Source organism: Vombatus ursinus, unplaced genomic scaffold (genome assembly GCF_900497805.2).
Source record: "Vombatus ursinus unplaced genomic scaffold, bare-nosed wombat genome assembly UNPS02014894.1, whole genome shotgun sequence".
NCBI classification, from domain to species: Eukaryota; Metazoa; Chordata; class Mammalia; order Diprotodontia; family Vombatidae; genus Vombatus; species Vombatus ursinus.
This window is the reverse complement of record NW_020954672.1, coordinates 3489433-3508975: the sequence shown is the minus strand read 5'-3', so window position 1 is coordinate 3508975 and position 19543 is coordinate 3489433. Positions and strand designations below refer to the sequence as shown.

At 45.4% G+C, this 19543-nt stretch overlaps 2 protein-coding genes across 2 annotated transcripts; one reads left to right on the top strand and one right to left on the bottom strand.

Moving 5' to 3' along the window:
* Nucleotides 1-4134: 4134 nt before the first annotated feature.
* Nucleotides 4135-4920, bottom strand: PSMB11 (proteasome subunit beta 11). Its single transcript, XM_027842961.1, has one exon. It carries the CDS (start codon nt 4918-4920, stop codon nt 4135-4137), a length of 786 nt encoding a protein of 261 aa, XP_027698762.1.
* A 5762-nt stretch (nt 4921-10682) lies between these two features.
* PSMB5 (proteasome subunit beta 5) lies at nt 10683-13688 on the top strand. The gene is made up of 3 exons (XM_027843065.1): nt 10683-10895; nt 11718-12024; nt 13166-13688. Exons 1-3 carry the CDS (start codon nt 10698-10700, stop codon nt 13450-13452), a joined length of 792 nt encoding a protein of 263 aa, XP_027698866.1. The 5' UTR covers nt 10683-10697; the 3' UTR covers nt 13453-13688.
* Nucleotides 13689-19543: the final 5855 nt, after the last annotated feature.

The window sequence follows — 19543 nt, the reverse complement described above, 5'->3', positions numbered from 1 at the left end:
AACCCTTTAGACTCTTGATTTCCAAAGGGAGGTGGCTGTCCTTCAGGAAAGCAATTGAGGAGAGAAAATGAGGGTAGAAAAGGTAGTAATGTAGGTAACAAGCATTTATAACACCCTTACATACTAACGGTGGAAGACAATAGACAAAAGGGAGTTTAAAATGGGGGTAGGCGGTAGGTAAAGGTACTGAGCTTTGGGGCCTGGTGTTCTCAGAAAATGGGCAGCACAGCTAAGAGGGGTATAAAGATTGGTCTACCTGGGCCCCTCTCCCAAATGGAGGTCCCATGAGAAACTCACCCATAGGAGAAGCAGGCCAGCATGGCAATAGATGTCCCAGGAGGTGGAAGGGGAAGAGTTGAAGAATCTTTTGCCAGAAACAAGAATTGATGGGAAGTTAGTTATAAACTTAGCCAGAGCAAGGTCCCAGAATCAGAGGAGAAAGGATTTCAGAGGTCATCTAGACCATCTGGTTTGTTCTCATCTCTGCAACATTCCTGACAAGAGCTGGAATACAGTGGAGCACATGGAAAGAGTTCTAGATTTGAATAATGGCTCTACCAGATGCTGTTTCCATGATTTGGGGCAAGTTGTTTTATCTCTCTGAGCCTCAGTTTCCTTATCTGTAAAAAGGGGAAGTAAGATGAGATAATGTCTAAGATGTTCCTTCTAGCTCTGAACATTCTGACTGAAGACATCCAGTGTTGGGGAATCCATTCTTGAACTTCCACGTTGTTAGGGAAGTTTTCTCTTATGCTAAGCCTAAATCTGCTTCTGTGCAACTTAGGTTGTCTTCTAGTTTTGCCTCTAGGACCAACAAGGACAAATCTAATTCCTCTTCCCAATGAAAGTTCTCTAAATATGTGAACTGAAGATAGTTGTCATGTTCCCCATTTCTCTTATGTGACATCTTCTCCAGTCTCGCAAACTTCTTGGTCCACGCTTCTGGATGAACTCTTAACTTGACAATAGTAAGCATTCCTTGCAAAGGTAGGGAAACTACAGGTATTGAACACTAGCTCATGTCAGATTTTTTTCAATGTATCAGTTATACTGAGCTGTTTTGCTTTTCCTCTTATTATTTGTTATAAGGGACAGATCTCTGAAGGGGATATAATGATAAATGTAGGTGATGTAAAAACAAAAATTACCAATAAAAATTTATTTTTAAAAATATGTAGTAACCAGAACAGAAGGAAGTGCTTCAAGTGTGGTCTGACCAAGAAGATATGAATGCTCCCTTTCTGGATTATTTTCCTCTCTTATTGTAGCTTAAGACTGAATCATCTTTTTTGATGGCTAACACATCTCAAGCTTTCTGTCCACTAAATCCTGACCCCCAAATCTTGTTCACAGGAATTATTGTCTTAGCCATAACTCCTCCCTACTTGAACTATATTTGTACAATTGATTTTTTGAACCCCTCTGCAGGACTTTACATTTATCCCTCTTGTCCAGCCATGATCTGCTCCCAAGTTACAGACTCTCCAACTTGCTGGGACAGGAGGTAACATGCCAACAAGACCAACCCTTTTGCCACAAACCCACTACTTTTTTCTGCTGCTCTGCCATCTGTCTCCCCACCCCACCCCCAACAACAAACTAAGAGACAAGGAATGGAAGAGAGAGACAAAGAAAAAATAAAAAAAGAGAGACATGGCTTTGGAGAGTGGTTTCAGGAAGTCAATTGGGAAGGCTAAAGAGCTAGGATTGGGGATGAAGGAACTGCCTTTGGCCTCATTGAGGGGATGTCACAAGAGCCATCTGACAGCACATGTGTACTGGCTGGACCTCTTCAAGGGATGAGGTGGGGGACAACTCTAGAGAAAGTAAATAGGATGGGATAAGGGCAAATTTTACCTTATCAATATGCCTTCCCATCTCTGCCCTTCTTAGCATGAGTTTCACATGCAAAAACATTTCTCTCCCTTGCCTTTTCCTTGTGTTCCCCAGCCCTAGTGCCCCTGAACATGCCTGTCCCCCATTCCATTCCTGATTTTGTTCCTGACCCCTCACACCCCTCCTGAGAGTTATCAGGCCCACCTCTTCTCTCTCTGCTACCCCACCCAGAATCCTTCTGGCCCTTCTGACTCTCTCATGTTACCTAGCCCCTACTGAAGATGCTCTCTCTCTCTCTCTCTCTCTCTCTCTCTGTTTCTCTGTCTCTCTTTCAGTCATTTGCTTAATGACAACTGAGGAAGATGAATGGAAAGGAGAAAAATAGCAAGGACCAAGCCCCAGGACCTAGGCTCAACAAAATATCTCCCTAGCTAGGTTATTCAGTCATTCCCAATGACCCTGAGTTTGATGGTATCACAGCCCCAAGGCCGGGCAGGAGGTGAGGGGAAGAAGAGGATTAAAGTAAATAAAACTAGATGCTGACAATTATTTATTACTCCGCCCCAATGTGTCCCCTCTACCCTGTTCTTCTTAACCTCAGTTTATACACAATCATTTCTCCCCACCACCACCACCCTGTCTATTCTTAGAGCCCTCAGTCCCAATAAGGTGCTTGGCCCACCTTATCCTAGAGTGAAACTGTTCCCTTGATAGGAGGCAGTTCATGAAACTCTTAGGGTCATAATATTCTCAGTTACTGAAAGACTAAGATGGTTGCTTTGGGGAAAGGAAAGAAGTTCCCATGACTGCCCCTTTTGCAGACCTTCTTTCATCTCTCCTTAGGAGGCCAAAGACATGGGGATAGTTAATCTGCATGATCAGAAATACTGTACCATTTGTGTACCCGGCAGTCAAGAATAAAATGAATGGGAAAAGGACCTGAACTATACCCCCAACCCGAAACCTCTAAAATGTCTATCTGTGTACATGATTTAGAGGAAGCTCATCCAGACCGAGGCAGGCCTGCTCCAACCAAAGCTCCAGGTCCAGAGGCCCCCAAGGGCATAGCTTGGTTGTTACCACATTCTCCTCTTTTCTCCTCCCCATCCCCCGTCAATGAACCAGAGGTAAAGCCTCTTCCCAAAGGGGTGGTGGTCAAGGGGGGCTGGAGCCCTTCTAGTGGCTGAGAGTGCTATTCCCTGCCCTGGAGACAGCCAAAGGAGAGTGGAGGCTCTGACCAGGCTAAGCCAATCAAGTTGCCACCTTTCTAGGGCCCTTGTAGTCAAAGCCGACCACAGAGAGGGGAAGGATAGGGGCAGGAACAAGCCCAGGGTAGAGGCAGAGGAGATTCACATTGGTAGATTGTAAGCTTCTTGAGAACAAAGGCTGTGTTTCATTTCACCTTCATATCTCTTTCCTTCCACAGGGCACTGTCCATACATATTGGTTGAATTTAATTTTAATAATTCAAAGACTACAACCCTTAGAGGAAAATGTCAGGCAGCCCAGCCCAGGGATTTGTTTCCCTCCCCGTTAGGAGATTCCCTATTCTCTGACAGAGTAGGGCCACACAGAATTATAGAAATGTGGAACTGGAAGCATTGAGTCTCAGAAATTAATTAACCCCTGCACAGAGGTCAGACTCTAGCATCCCCAGTGTCCCAGTGTAAGAATCAGGCTGGGAAGAGCTGAGGGCAGTGTTGGATGGGGATGGAGGGAACAACAGGAGGGTGCCAAAAGTAGTTCCACCCACAGAATTAAAGGGAAACAAAGAAAAGGAGAAAGCAGAGGAGAGAAACAGCTCAAGGCAGGAAGGAACAGAAGTCTCAATGGAGAAAACAAAAAAGTAAAAAGGCATGAAGAAAGCAGGTGTGGGAGAGCAAAGAAGGGAAATAGGTGAGAGGAAAGTGAATCCAGGGAACCCAGTTTACATTCCTAGGGGGAAAACTCAGAGCGGGGGAGAAGGCTTGAGGATCTATCAGGATCAATCAGAGGACACCGAGAAAAGTCAATTGGTCTGGAAGGCAGCGGTGGATGGAGGCTTCCAATAAATGGAGAGGGAGATCTGGGGTAAGTGGAGTCACATGATTTGGTCCCTGGAGGGCTTCATTCACCTGGCCACGTTGTCAGCATGCTTTCAATATATTGCTCCCACTCCTCCCAGCATCTCTCAGTCTTTTCTGCCTCCAAGAGTCTCCTCTTCTGGTTCTGGAATCTCTTCCTGGACCACAGTGGCATGTTCTTTGTCTTGTTGGTTCACGGTGTTCCAAGTAGAAGTGGGGGGAAAGAAGAGAAGGCTCAGGGGGATGTAGGGGTGGTCTCTTCTTCCTGTTCTCCAGTCTCCTGCAGCCTGATGTACAGCATACAGGCATCTTCTCGAGAAACTCGCTCCCAGCCACTCTCTTTCACATGGTATAGGTCCACAGAGCCACCTGAATAGGCATCCCTGCGGGTAGCATGGGCCACGGCTTGGCGAGCCAGCGTATAAGCCTCTTCAATACTCATGTCATAGCGGTAGCCACGGTCCAGCACACCATAGGCATAGGGTGAGCCAGAGCCCACGGAGAAGACATCACCAGCCAGGAGGGTCCCATCACTGTAGACATAAAAGAGGGCAGGGCCAGCCTGGTCCCAACCACACAGGGCTGTGGCCACACATAGCCCCAAACCCCGGTAACGGTACAACATAGTGGAGAGGAGCTTGGCAGCCCCTGCCACAGTGGGCAGCTGGCCCTCCCTGAGAGCCCGGAGGCGCAGTTCCCGTTGCAGTATTCGATACCAGGTGGCACAGTCAGCTGACGTGCCTGAGGTTGTGCCTAAAAGGTGCTGGTGGACAGGGATGACCTTCTGGGAAGCAGGGCATTCCACGTAGGAGCCACAGGAAGATCGGGTGTCAGCTGCAGCAATGACCCCATGGCGGAATCGGAAGGCTAACGTAGTAGTGCCATGTGCCAGTTCTGGCCCCTGTGTCTGCAGAAAGCCAAGACGGTCATAGCCCCTGGGGACAGTCCAGTCTCCAGCCCCAGGCAGGTGAGGGCTCAGGGCTTCAGGGGCCTGCCAATTGCACACATTCTCCAGAGCCATCTTAGGAAGCAAGTGGAGACTAGGAATTGGGCAGGGTTATATGGGCTGTGGTGAGGTAAGGCAGGACCAGGGGAAGATAAGGTACGCTACTGAAAAGCTGGACTGCAGCCAGAGTTAGGTGAGAACATTGAGAACTGACGCTCCTCTTCTTCTACCCCTCCCCCTAAAAGGTCCTACTGAAAGAGAATCAGGCATGGCAGAAGGAGTCCCATGGCTGGGGGGATGCTGTCATTAGTAGGAAAGCTTCATCCTCTGTCCCCCATGTTGTGCCTGAGAGTGACCCATGGGATCACCTCTTTGTCATACTTCATGTATCCCCTGGAAAGCATGGAGGAGTAGGGGATTTCTTGGAGTAGGATAAGGAAGGGGAGCTGGGATAATAGCAGAGAAAGGTAGGAGTGACCTACCTGCCTTCTTGCTTTCTTTTCTTCCCTTCTTTTGTATCTGTAAAATGAGGATCATGATACTTGCAATAGCTATCTCATAGCCCTATGGTGTGGATCAAGAGGAATAATGCATGTAAAACACTTTGCAAACCTTAAAGCATCATATAAATGTCAGTTTTTATTATTATTATTCTCTCCTCCCCATCTTCCTTTCCTTCCTCCTTCTCTACCTTCCTTCCTTCCTTCAGACTTAGCCTAGTTCACACATTCAGCCCAAGAAGGAGAGAGATAGACTGTGGCACAGAAAAGGGAAGGAAGAATAGAGTGAAAGGAAAAAAAATATTCAAATCCCTGCCACACAAGGCAGCCTTAACTAGAGGTAAGTCTGAAAAGAAACTGTAATTTCAACTGTCCCTCACTGCCCTTAGCATTAATGTGCCACAGCCCATCCTTCCCATTTAAAGAAAAAACAAAAACAAAAACAAAAACAAAACAAAAAAACTGACCTATCATCAGTAGGAAGTATGCTTTGAGTTGTTTTTCCAATAGTGGGGAAAGATTTGCACTAATCCAGCCATACTCTCTCATTTGTGGCAAATAGCATTCATTTTCAAGACAGCTAGTCAGGCCTGGGCTTGTAGTCTATGGCCATAGAACGGAGTAAAGCTAAGAGGTCAGTGCAGGGATCCCTATTAGTATCATGTGCTAACTCCAGGTCATGCTAACCAGTAGTCTTTTTGGAGTCCTGAGGGGTTTCGTAGACCCTTGGGAAGTGGAGAAATCATTTTGTCACAGAGTGGTACACTGCCTCCTCTTACAGCCCTGATGGTGTAAAAGTACATCACAAGGTTTATTTTGGCCGAATCTCTCAAGGTCTTTCAGTCCATTCCCCTACTCTGGGAAACCTAAAGAACCCAGAATTGTGCCTCAAAGTACAGGACAAGCTTCTCTCTCTGTGGTTGGTTCTATTCATTCTCTCATTACAGAGTCTCTTGATTAGAAGTCTTCCTTTCTATTCCCACTGCTCTTCTCCCCTTTTCCTTATCACCTCTCACCTGGACAATTACAGGTCTGGTGATTTCACTGGTCTCTCAGCCCCCAGTCTCTTTAACTGGTCCCAAAACCCACAGCCAGATTAATCTTCCAAAACCTTTGATATTTTCATATTATTCTTCTGCTCAAAAACTTTCAGTGGATCCCCATTGCCTATAACATAAAACCCAGATATCTTAGCCCACTATATTTAAGGCCTTCTGCAATCTGGCCACAACCTGCTTCTTAATAATTCCCATTTCTCCCTTACAAAGCCCTTCTGCTGTAGACAGATGGGCCAATTCATTGTCTTTCCTCAACACATGTGTATTCCTGCCTTTGTTTATCTTATTCTTAGCACCATCAACCACCATTTCTTCCTCACCATATCTAGAATACCCTCACATCTCCTCCCCAATTATCTGAATCTTCACTCAAAGCTCAACTCAGATCCCACCTCCTTTCTGAGCTTTCTCTGACTATCCTGTTACAACCTCTTCCCACCTCGAATCTCCTGTAGCCATTGTCTATAACATTCATTTGACACACCCTATATATTGCTTTGAATATTCGAGCCTTTGACAGGTCTATATCTTGTCTCCACAATCAGACTGTAAGCTTCCTGAGGGAAGGAACAAAATCTTATACTTCTTCATATCCTTACAGCAACCTCTTCTTATTTATTCAGTTGGTATGTATTGAGCATCCACTATGTGTAAGATATGGGGGATATAAAGTTTCACAAAACAGGTCCCTGCCCTAAAAGAACTTATAGTCCAGTAGAGGAGATAACATGTGGACAAATATGTATCTGTAATATAAAACAGCATATTATTAGTGCCATAAATGGTATAATTTCAACAGAAAATTAAGTGACTACCATGTACAGAGTACTATTTGGCACTAGGAGAGCCCAAAGATGAAAGGATCCCTGACCTTGTGTACCTCCTCATCTAGTAGAGGAATATGAAACACATGCAAATAGCTATTGTACAAAATGATTCATGAGAGGTTAAGATCAATTGCTATTGTTCACTGGATAAGTATTTGCCTTTGCCTATGCCATGGAATGCCATCATTCCAAACTCTACGTATCCCTACCTTTCCTTTCCCTTCCCTTCCTCATCATTCAAAGCTCACCTCAAATGCTACCCTGTACATGAAGACTTCCCTGGTCCCCCTAGCTGAAAATCTGCACAGTGATCATTACTGATAAAGTATGGGATAGGGGAGAGGTGCATCAGGAAGGAAAGTGGAATAAGGGGGAAATTCATAGTAGAGGTGGCATTTGAGCTAAACCTTAAAGGATGAATCAGATTTTATGGGGGGGGGCTCAGGGTGGCAGAGGAGATGGAGGGGATTGGGATGCTATTTCAGAATAAAGAACATACAAACAGCATTGTGGGAGCTCCTTCTTTTCTCTCTTCCCAGCCAGGCAGGAAGGAAGGCAGGAAGGCAGGCAGGAAGAGGGTGGCTGAAAAGAAGACGAAAAAGTTGCTGGAGTTCATCAACTCCAGGCTCCAGCTGGTCATGAACAGCAGCAAATATGCGCTAGGCTACAAACAGACCTTGAAAATGGTCAGACAAGGTAAAGCCAAATTGGTCATCTTAGGCAACAACTGCCCAGCCCTGAGGAAATTAGAGATTGAATATCACGCTATGTTAGCCAAAACTGGCATCCATCACTACTCTGGCAATGACACTGAATTGGGTACAGCATGTGGGAAGTGCTACAGAGTATGTATACTATCATTGATCCAGGTGATTCTGATATTAGAAACACGCCAGAATAGACCAGTGAAAAGTAAACTGTGCAAAAGTATTCTTTAATAAACTGACCAAAGCTTGTTTAAAAAAAAAAAAAGAACATACAAAGAGCTATGGGAACATAGATGGAACCAGGATTATGTTAATGGAACACAATGGAACCAGGAGTACATTATGAAAGCCCATGAAAGCCAGGTTATGGAGTTTATTCTACCGATAATAGAAAGCCACTAGATGTTTTTTGAATAGGGTCAAAGTCACACTTAAGAGGCAGCTGATGAGCACTGCGCCTGGAATCAGGAAGATCTGAGTTCAAATCTGGTGTCAGATTCTTACTAGCTGTGTGACCCTGGACAAGTCATTTAATCTCTGCCTGCCTCAATTTTCTTGATTGTAAAATGGAGATAATAATAACAGCACCTACCTCTCAGGGTGATTGTGAGGATCAAACAAAATAATAATTGTAAAGTGCTTAGCACAGTACCCGGCACATAGTAAGCACTATATAAATATTAGCTATTCTTATTATTAAGAACTAATTTGGTATCAAGTTATAAAATGAATTAGAAGAGGATAGAGACTAGAGGCAGGGAGACCAGTTAGGAGGTATGCTACAATCTAAGAATGAGGGATAGGGAGCTTACTTACAGTTGCTGAAGAAGAAACAAAATGGAAACCATGGAATTGAGAGACTGTGTGAAGGAAGAATTGACAGGAGATGGTTAAGAGGCAGGAGTCAAAGTTGATTGCGAGATTTCTTATCTGGGAAATTGGAAGAAAAATGGCACTACTTACAGAAATAAAGAAGTGAGGGAGAATAGTAGGCACTGGAAAAATATTTGATTGATTAGATGAATCCTGCAATTCCCTGTGTGATCCAAGTGTGGGGGAAAATATATTCCTTCTTTTCAGTTTGATGGTAGAGTTTAAAGAAGGTTGCTAGATTTTAGGTTTGAGAATTCAACACATATAGCGTTCGAAGAGGTTAAAGGTGTGTGTTTGGGAAGGTGGGACAAAGGAGGGTTGAGGTTTTGTCATCCCCAGCAGCTGTCACGGAAGGGATGGTGCTGACACTAGTTGGAATTCCAGGCACTTACATGCTATACCCAGAAGTGGGTACATCGTTATAAACTCATGTCCACTTTCTGGTTTTATCTGGCCTCCCAAGTGAGTTAAAATATGTGGAACAAGGCAATGGAATATGTCACAGAATTTAGATTTAGAAGGGGACCTCATTAGCCATCTACTCCAATCCATATCCAAAAGGAATGCCCATTATAACATACTTGAGAAGTGGTCATACAGTCTCTCTCTCACCACTTCTCGGAGGCATTTTGTTATACTTCTGGATAGCTCTAATAGAAGTTTTTCCTGACATGAAGCCTAAATTTGTTACCTTGCTACTTTCATCCATTGACCCATAGGACCAAACATAACAATTCTAATTCTTCTACATGACAGCCCTTCAAATACTTGAGACCCTCTTCCAAATCTAAGTTCTGTGATTCTGTGACATATTTCATTGCCTTATTCCACATATTTTAATAATCATATTTGTACTGGAAACTTAAAACAATCTTTCCTCCCAGAAGTGGAAGGAACATTAGAGCTAATTTAGGTAAATCCCTCATTTCATAGATTAGTAAAAACTAAAGCCCATAGAGATGAAGGGACTTGGCTAAGGTCTTACAACTAATTAGTGTCAGAGCTATTAATAGCATGTATTCTTACTCTTTCCACTACATTCTTATATTTCTGGAATTCCTCCAGATGGATGGATGGATGTTCCCTGTTGGCAAACTGCTGTTGATTCCATTTTTCAGGGTTGGATCATCCAAGTACGTTTTTTTCCCTTCTTGCTCCTGGAATTTAACATTTGGACAGTTCACTGATTTATTAGAATCCTCACCAAAGGACAAGTAAAATGAATCTCAAAAATGCTAATTGTGCTGCTTTTAAACAACACATAACACAAGTGGATGGAAAGGCCATTGGTTTTTAACAATTAATTTTGAGTTTACGGAGTTATTGACGGACCTCCTTTATTAAATGCCATTCTATTGCCTCAGATTGTAGCAGTATGGTTTTATTTCAGAGGGAAATGGTCCCATAACAAGATTTCACTCAGAATTTGGTTTTGCCCTTATCCAAAATGGTAGACTGTTGGCTTCAATGGGTGGCTTAATGTAGGGTAAGAACCGAAAGAGGGGAAAATGAGGGAAGGTTAGCAGAACTTTAGTAGGCTCAAAACTGCTTTTCAGCCAGTCATTCCCTTTTCCAAGATGGCCGCCACTTTCGACATGGGAGCTGTTTCCTGTGGCCTGGAGGCTAAAGTGCACTATAACTCAAATCAAGATGGCACCCAAAGTTTGAACGAGAATGAAGAGGGTCGACTTTTACCCCTTTGCTAAAGCGGCTTTCTCGGTTGGGGCTTGGACTGGGCGAGGGGCAGGACCCAGGCTGCCCGGACTCAAGATGGCTGGCCATTCCCATTGTTTTGATCCAGGCTGCCCTCTTCCAAAACGGCCGCCGAGCCTTATATAGCGGGCGACGCGAAGCTGCCCCGCCGACTTCCGCTTTCCCTAAGTAAATATGGCGCTGGCCAGCGTGTTGGAGAGGCCGCTGCCTGTGAACGGCGTCGGGTTTTTCGGGCTCGGGGGTCGCTCGGACCTGCTGGACCTGGGTCCTGGGGGGCCCGGAGATGAGCTGTGCCTGGCAGCTCCCGGCTGGGGTGCCCCGGACGAGCCGGGGATCGAGCTTCTTCACGGAACCACCACCCTGGCCTTCAAGGTGCTGATGCCGCCTCCCGGCCCCGGCCGAGCCCTGGACACCTCCCCCTCCTCCCGGGGCCCCTGCCTCGCCGCTCTCCTGCCGCGGAGGCCCCGGGGAGCAGCTGCCCGACCCTTCCGGCGCCTTTGCTGTGGCCCAGCCACCCCGGGCTCGCTCTCGGTCCTGGGCCTTGGGAATGGGGCCGGTGCGGCTGCTGGTGACGCCCGGGCCAGCCTGGGAGGCGGGGGGAGGGGGGCGGGGTGGGAGGTGGGGGGCCACGGGGACTGTGACCTGGGGCCAGGTGGGGCAGTGGCCGGAGGCAGCCCCGAGGGTTTGGGGGCATCCAGAATGCCATATCATGGTGATGAGGGCAAATGCCCCAGAACTTGGGGCCAGGAGACCAGCCCCTGGTCCGAGCTGTGCGGACAGCTAGCTGTGTGACCTCAAGCGAGGTGGGCAACGTCTCTGAGCCTTAGTGCCTTCGACTCTCAAGTGGGTCTAACACCTGGTGCGGGTCCAATGAGATAATTAATCCAAGTGAAAATCCTCTGTGGGAGGCAGAGTGAAGGCGATCCCATTCTCATGGGACTGGCGTTGCCAGAGCCCCAGAGAAGTGACTTGCCCAAGGTCCTGCAGCTAGGCAAAGATAAAAGTGAAATTTCACCCGGACGATCCAATAAGCCACAGGGCTTCTCTAATCTGGCTTTTATAAAGCTATGGGAGGGGAAATGCTCTTTGGAGGAGGAAGGTCCTGAGGGGTACTGAAAAGCGACTCGGGGGGGAAATACACCAGTGGAACCTAATGTTGGCTTTGTGTCTCCCCTTTTCTCCCTCTCTGTTCAGTTTCGGCATGGCGTGATTGTTGCCGTGGACTCACGGGCCACAGCTGGTGCTTATATTGCTTCCCAGACAGTGAAGAAGGTGATTGAGATCAACCCTTACCTGCTAGGCACCATGGCTGGGGGAGCCGCCGATTGCAGCTTCTGGGAACGCCTGCTGGCCCGACAGTGCCGGATCTACGAGCTCCGGAACAAGGAGCGCATCTCTGTGGCTGCTGCCTCCAAGCTGCTGGCCAACATGGTCTATCAGTACAAAGGCATGGGGCTGTCCATGGGTACCATGATTTGTGGCTGGGATAAGCGAGGGCCTGGTGAGTCCTGTTAACCACGTGGATCCTGTGGGTTGCTGAGTAGGGATGGATTGCAAAGAGCCTGATGCAGTGCTAGGGAGGACTGTTGACTGTTCTCTTGACTTGGCTGGTTTTGGTTAGCCTCTTCAGGCTGAAAAGAGCCTCTGGTGGGGCAGCCAGGTGGTGGTGGCTGGAGTACCAGCCCTGAAGTTAGGAGGACTTGAGTTGAAATCCAGCCTTAGACCAGACAGTTGACACTTACTAGCTGTGTGACCTTGGGCAAGTCATTTAACCCCAATTGCCTTACTGGGGAAAAAAAAGGGCCTCTGGGGGATGTTTTGCTAGCTTACCTAATCATTCCTCATTTTTTCAAAAAATGGATTCCAACACATACTTTTGGAGTACTTTTTGATGTTTAGCAGGCCTATGAGGAAGATTTTTCTCTCTGACAAAACTCTGTGTAGTGGAGATGGAAGGTAGAAAGTTTTCTTCCTTTTACCTAGCCTAGGCAGGCTTTTTGGAAAATCTGGACTTTGAATACTTAGGGATGGGAGTGAGCAAGGTTAATCCAAGTTTGGATTGGGCAAGGAGGGCAGTATCTGAGAGAATGCAGGGAATTAAGCTACATGACCAGGATGGTGCAACTCAGCCCTTCTCTCTGACTCCATTCCAGCCAATCTCTTTCTCCTTCCCCTGAACCCTTGTGGCATTTGAAGTGCTAAACTGTGATATAGCCTTTAGTTTGTACTAGCATGTAGTATTCTCCAATTGTTTCATGTCTCCTCAGCTAGATTCTCCCTAAGGACAGTGTGTCTTTCACTTTTGTCTGCCTCATAGCACTTGATAAAATGGTGTTCAATACAGAGTGGTCACTGAATTAGACATCAGGTGGTTTATTTAAGTGGAGAAAGCAGATCAGGACAAATACTTTATTTTTCATTACAAGATAGGAAGAAGTGGTTTCATGTAAACCTTAGGAACCCAGATTTAAGATTTTAAATATGATTCCAATTTGCCTCATTTTTCAGTTTATTATTTCTGTTACTCTTTGCTATGGTTATAACTGGGAGTTTGTACCAGAATGTGCTTTGGTAGGGTGTGTGAGGAGGTGATATTGTCTTAACAAGTCTTGAACATCCTAACTTTATTTTACCCCTTCTAGGCCTGTACTACGTGGACAGTGAGGGAAACCGTGTCTCTGGAGCCACCTTTTCTGTGGGTTCAGGTTCTGTCTATGCTTATGGGGTTATGGACCGGGGCTACTCATTTGATCTATCTGTGGAAGATGCCTATGACCTAGCTCGGAGGGCCATCTACCAGGCCACCTATCGGGATGCCTACTCAGGAGGTGTGGTCAACCTTTACCACGTCCGAGAGGATGGCTGGATCCGTGTCTCCAGTGACAACGTAGCTGATCTGAATGATAAATATCAGGGATCGGCCCTCTGAAGGAGGTTGTGGGGGTTGCTTTCTGAGTTTCTTGGGGTGACTGATGTTTGATGCCAGGGATACAGAGTTCACCATCCAGAACTGAAAAGGGACCTGGCCCTTTTTCTTGTCTAAGACTTGATTATTTTTTAAAGCAACTCTTCATTGACCTCTGTATGTTATTGATTTGTTAATAAGCTGCTACAGAAGCATATGTTCATTTTACTTTGTTGTTAACATTATACAACTCAACCCCAGCTAGCGTTGTGTCTTTTGTCCATGTCTCTTATCCACACTGTCCCTCCTCCAAGCACTTTACAGTCAAATAAGCCAGGACAGTGGGAGGGATGCACTATAATTACAGGAAACAGTGGTGTGAAGACTTTGGTGAATACATTAATGTCCCTGCTCAGGAGGTTAATAACAAAGGAGAAGGAGAGAGAGGCAGGGAGGAGGAGGAAGACACTTCCCAGTGCGGTTTGTAAAGAGATGAAAAGTTGATGAGGTGGAAGGATGCACAAGAGTCTGTGCCAGGCAGGGCAGCAAAGGAGAAGGCTTTCACCCCATGATTGTGGAGGGGAGGCTGGTGTTTAAAAGTATAGGGGAAATGAAATCTAAGGGTAAATGTTCTTATATTTTGAAAGAGGGAGGGGCTTAAGTTTGGGCCCTGAACTAGGAGAGGACAAATAGATGAATATAAAGGTACTGAGCCCAGTTCCCCTAGGATGCCTGCTACTGTAATGGTACTCAGGTGAGTGGCTATCATATCTTGGGAATGGGTTGGGTTAGGGCCCACCTAAAGCTGCCGATGTAGCATTTGGGTGGGGAAGAGGCCCCACTTTGAGGAGAGATGACTGATTTATCATGCTGAGCACTGAGGGGGTCCCCAAGCTATGGTAGCAGCAGATGGCAAGGCCTTCTGTTAAGGAAAATAGAGGAAGTGTTTGAAGGGAGAAACCATAAAAAATAGGAGAGGAGTGAACCAGTGGAGGGTCTGATGCAAAGTCTTTTCTCTTTGCTATGCTGGAGTGAACTTGGAAGGCATCAGCAGCACAATACCTGTGCTTAGTTAGCAGGGAGGAGGAAAAGCAGTAGGTAAGAGTGCTAACACCAGTATCATTAATCCAAAAGGAAGGCTCCTAGAAGAAAAGAGTAATAAGGCCTCCATCCATCCCCACTGCAGCTGCTTCCTCTGCCCTTATTGCTCTTTCACTCCCCCCTCCTCTCTTCTTCCTTAGCCCTGTGTAGTCTCTGTATTGATTGATGAGGGCTGTCGGCCAGGAACTGATCCAGGCTTGTTAATTGCATTTGTCAAATGCAAGGAAATTGGGAATTAGTGAGATCCGCTGAAGTGAGTTTGGAAAACAAACGACTGGTGCTAAGGAGATTCATCTTGATGAAAAGTGCCTGAGGAACCCCTAGCAGCAGGGGAACTGCTAGGATGGGTCTAGAGTAAGTCTACAGCTACTCTTGGCAGGAATCGTGTCCCGGGGTTCTGTGGGCATGGAGAAACGGCAAATTATTGGCTATGGCTCGAGGCACATTTCCATTCATCTTCTTCCTTTGGGAGTGGTAAGGGTAGGATTATGCCTGGCCGCTGGTAGAAAGGGTAAAGAAGAAAATATTCTTCCCCTAGGCCTGGGAAGAGGAATGCTGAAAATCAGTAAGGTCTCCTCAGATATTTTGGTCTGGAGATGAATAGAAAAAATCAAGGGTCTTCTGGGTCCCAAAGAGCTTTCTGCTTGTATCTATTCTGTTCTTAGTGGGGGATCTCTGCAAGGGATCCTGTGACACCTCTAGGCACCAAGAGTTTAGGGGGCCTTTCCTCATTCTCATTTTTAAAGAAAAACACCAGCACCATGGTATACTGATATTTTTTTAATTGTAAGACTTTTTTAAATAGAATGCAAGTTCATTTTATTTTACAAGGTTTTTTTTTAAGTTTTAATTTACATTGTAAGATTTTTAAATTATCTGAAATATTTGATGGGCAACAAAGAAATGGAGGAGTACCTTCTGTTTTTCCCAAGTCCTAGCTCTTGTGAATACTGTACAGATGCAACCTGACTGTGCCTGTCCCCTCTCCCCTCAGGCTAACCAAGGGAAACTCTACAGCTGGAGAGGGATCTAGATTAATCCCTGTGTTTCAATGGAATACTCTAGGGGGCACATGCCTATTGCATAATCTGGCACCATAAAATCTTGGCATTTTTGAGACTAGAAAACCCATAATCTGAAATCCTATATTCTATTCTGTAATGTCCTTGTTTCTCTCCATTCCATATTTGTAGTGAAAGGGGTAAACTTCTATAGGTAGAGGTGTAGTAGGGAATCTAAAAGGAAAGGAGCAGTGGAAAACACAGAGGCATCTTCATATGCGCCTATATATTGGCACAATGATAACTAACTTTGCTCTGCAGCTATGTACTTGGGAAGAGTCATCTCTGGCAGCAATGTCCTGTGTCTCAGTTTGCATGCGGGTGATGGATGCTGCTCAGCACTTGAGTAATGCTGTTGGATGGAATGTACCAGTTCAGGGAGTCCCATCAGATCTATTTCCCAGTGAAGCCCTCTTGACAAAGGATGATGGAAAGGAAATTGCCTTAAATAGCTGGAAGATTAATTTCTCACTGCCGTTCCCAGGCGGCAAAGCGAGCGGGCTCATCAAATGACAACTGACAACTTTCCCTCTCTCCACTGGTTCAGTAACACCAAACCTTAGCTCTTCAGGGCACATAATGGGGCCAGTCTCATTAGGCAGAGAGCAGAATGAGCCTGGAAGTTCTTCAACCTCCTGTCCCTTGGAGGAAAGGCTAGGGAAGAGAAAGAAGGCAGAAGGGGCTAAATAGTGCAACCATCTATACCAGTTTAGGCCTAGCATCAAGGGCCATAAGGAACAGAGCAACACCACAGGTTATTTGTAGGAAGTTCAGAAGGTGGGGATGGGACCAATACAGTTAAAACAAGGACAGAAGCAAAGTATTCACTGAGTATTCCTTCTTTGGGCAAAACTAGGAGGGCAGTGTCTTGATATTCTTCTCAGCTAGCAAAGAGAAACCTGTCAAAACCATTTGGGTGATGGAAGGTCACCCTGTTTGAGGGAGAATTTAAAAAAACACCAAAAAACAAGTGATTTATTTAAGGCTAAGGATTCCACAGGACCTAGTAAAGTGGAGGACCAAGAGGAGGGATAGAGAGAAAGTGGGGTCACAGCCTGAGAAAGCTAGAGGAATTATTTTCATGGAATGGTGGAGGGTGGGAGTTGGGGGTGGAGTGAATGACTGACTGTCCTTTTTCAGGAGTACAGCTGTGATTAAGAATTCTGTGACTAAACAGCAGTTATCAACAAAAGACGTTAAGTTCTTTATCTCTTTCCCCAACCCACAAATATTACAACGAAGCATCTCTGCTGCTTTTTTTTCCCTTTTATCTAGTTTCCCCTCAGGAAGCAGGGATTGTGATGGGAAAGGTTTAATTATAGAGGGCAGGAGGAGGGAGCAAACACAGCAGTCAGATCTGTGCTGGATCAGCGACCGCCTAAACCCTCCTGCCAGGTTCAGGACCCTTTCTCCCCTCCCCCACCCAGTCAGATTGGTCTGTCCACATCGCTACATCCCTCTCTCTTCTCGCTAATGTTGGCCTCAGAGCCAAGCTCTCAGATCCTGGGGCTATGCCTCCTTGAAGCATTTCAGTGAGAGCCATTTCTAAAATGTCCTGTTTGCAGTTGTTAGTGGGTCAAGCAGAAGAAATTCCAGCTATGTCAGCTTCTTGGATTTATTTAACCCAGCTTGTTTCTCCCTGAAGCTTCTGCCCTGCCAAGTTAAGTGCCAAACAAAAATTGGTGCTTAACCCTTTGTAATTCAGTTGAATTGTAAACATCATTGAAGACTTGCCCCACTTTAATAGGAAACATTATCATGGTCCATCTTGTCTTTCTTTTCATTGGTTCTCCTTGAACGTTTCCCTTCTCTCGCCCTTTCTTTTTGTATTCTTTCAAGATCTCTCTAATTTTGTAAAATTCCCTTTTCTTTCCTCTGCAGAATTTAAATAAAAACCACTCAATCAATAAAGCAAGTGCAGTTTATGGTCTCTGTAACCAGAAAAGGTTATTGCCAGCTGTGGGGCACCTGAAAAGCAGATATAAAAGAAGGGAAACAGATGGAGTAGGAGAGATCAAGCAACAGAGAGACCTTGAGAGAAATGACGAGAAAAGAGAGATACAGAAGGGGAGAATGAAATAGGAAAAACCAGACAGGGATGGTGAGATCTAGTCTGTGACTGAGCCGAGTGGAGAGAGAGAGAGGTGAAGATGGAAGAGACAGAAAGATGGATGAAGACATTGATGGACACAGCAAGAGGAAAAGGAGACTGAGAAGGACAGTAGACACTGAAATAGGCAGGAAGGAAGCAACCAGAAACTAATGTAGAGTGAAACATGTTCCCCCTGAGAGAGATCGTTTTTCCAGCTATACCTGATAATTTTGTGCCTCCCTCTGTGCTGTCCCCACACCATTGGAGTGGCTAACATTCCTAAGAATGCTTTTCTGTCTACACTCTCTGTACAAAATTTTCCAAGACTAGAAAGATTTGAGCTCTCCCATAGGGATTTTCCTAATCCTACTGTGATCTGCAGAATTAAGTATGTGGCAGTCTCTTCCATGTTGTGTAAGAAACAGCATCGTCTATCCAATACTTTCACAGTTTTAGACCTACTAGCTTATTTTTTCGTGGACATGGGGACAAAGAATTGACAAGTACACCCTTGCCTCCTGGGTGATATTGCCACTCCCATCTTTCCCAAATGTAGTATGTCACGGAGGTGATGGAATGGTGGTAGAGGGGTAATGTGTAAGTCAGAGTATTGGAGATAGGGTGTTGTGATGGGAGTATGCCACATCAGGACAGGAAAAATGAGAATTATTGGTGTGCTTAAGACACAACACAAATAGTGAATGTGTGAAAGCTAAAAGAGAAAGATGTTAATTAGGGGAGTATATTTCTGTGCTCTACTATGGCTGGTTTTTCTGCCCTACCCGAGTTGTGTCACTACCCAGTGGACCTTGGAGAATTCCAAGCTCCTCCATGCCCCCCAACTATCACATGATACATGCATCTTATCTCTTATGTACTGGCATCAAGTATCTGATCATCACACTGCTCCAAACACTGGGGTTGTGTAGGAGGGCTGGTAATCACCCAGTCTCCCTCGGGTCTTGAGGCTACATACATATTTTCTTTTTAGGAAAAGAAGGCAGTGAAGCATTTACACCCAGCAACACAGATTAAGCATCACTCTAAATTTGCAAGCACTTTTCAACGGGGAAAACATCCACATATGGGGGCCAGACTTTGAGCCAACCAATCCCCAGTTCCTTTGCTAAGCGACAACTATATTCCAAATTCTTACCTTATTTTACTGTGGTATTGCTACAGCATCGGAAAGGGCCCATTGATTACTTTTGATTCTACATGTGCCTGCCTTGTCCCTCCAGCCCCATAATAAACACCTCAAAGACAGGGATTAAATCTTCTTTTTCTCCATCAAATGAGGTAATACTTGTAAAGCATTTAGCATGGTCCCTGGCATATAGTAGGGGCTTCAATAAATGCTTTCTATCCCCCACAATGCCTTCACAATGGTAGAGGTACATATTTTCATTTTTCAGTCATGTCCAACTCTTCATGATTCCATTTGGGGTTTTCTTGGCAAGGTATGTATATACTTTAAAAATTCTAATAAGGATTCTCAGCCTTCTTGGAGCAATCCCCTATCACTATATGATTTCATGACACTTCTTTCTTTCCTAAAAGTGTTGTGGAACATGCTTCAAAAAAAATTAAAATTAATTTTGTGAAAGTTTGGGGGGAATGTTACTACATACCTGTTGATCACTGAAGACATAATGGTGTCACAAAACCAGGAGTGAGTATTACACACACACACACACATTATACCACATACTCCACATCCCCCCTCCCCCATCTGCCCATCTGATTCTGAGGCCTCTGCTAAGGGGATTTCTGCTCTTACTACTGTTCTGCTATCAGCGGATCTCTTGAACAGTTGCTGTTTAAGGAGCAAGCTTGTTCTCATACGAAGTATAAGTTAGCT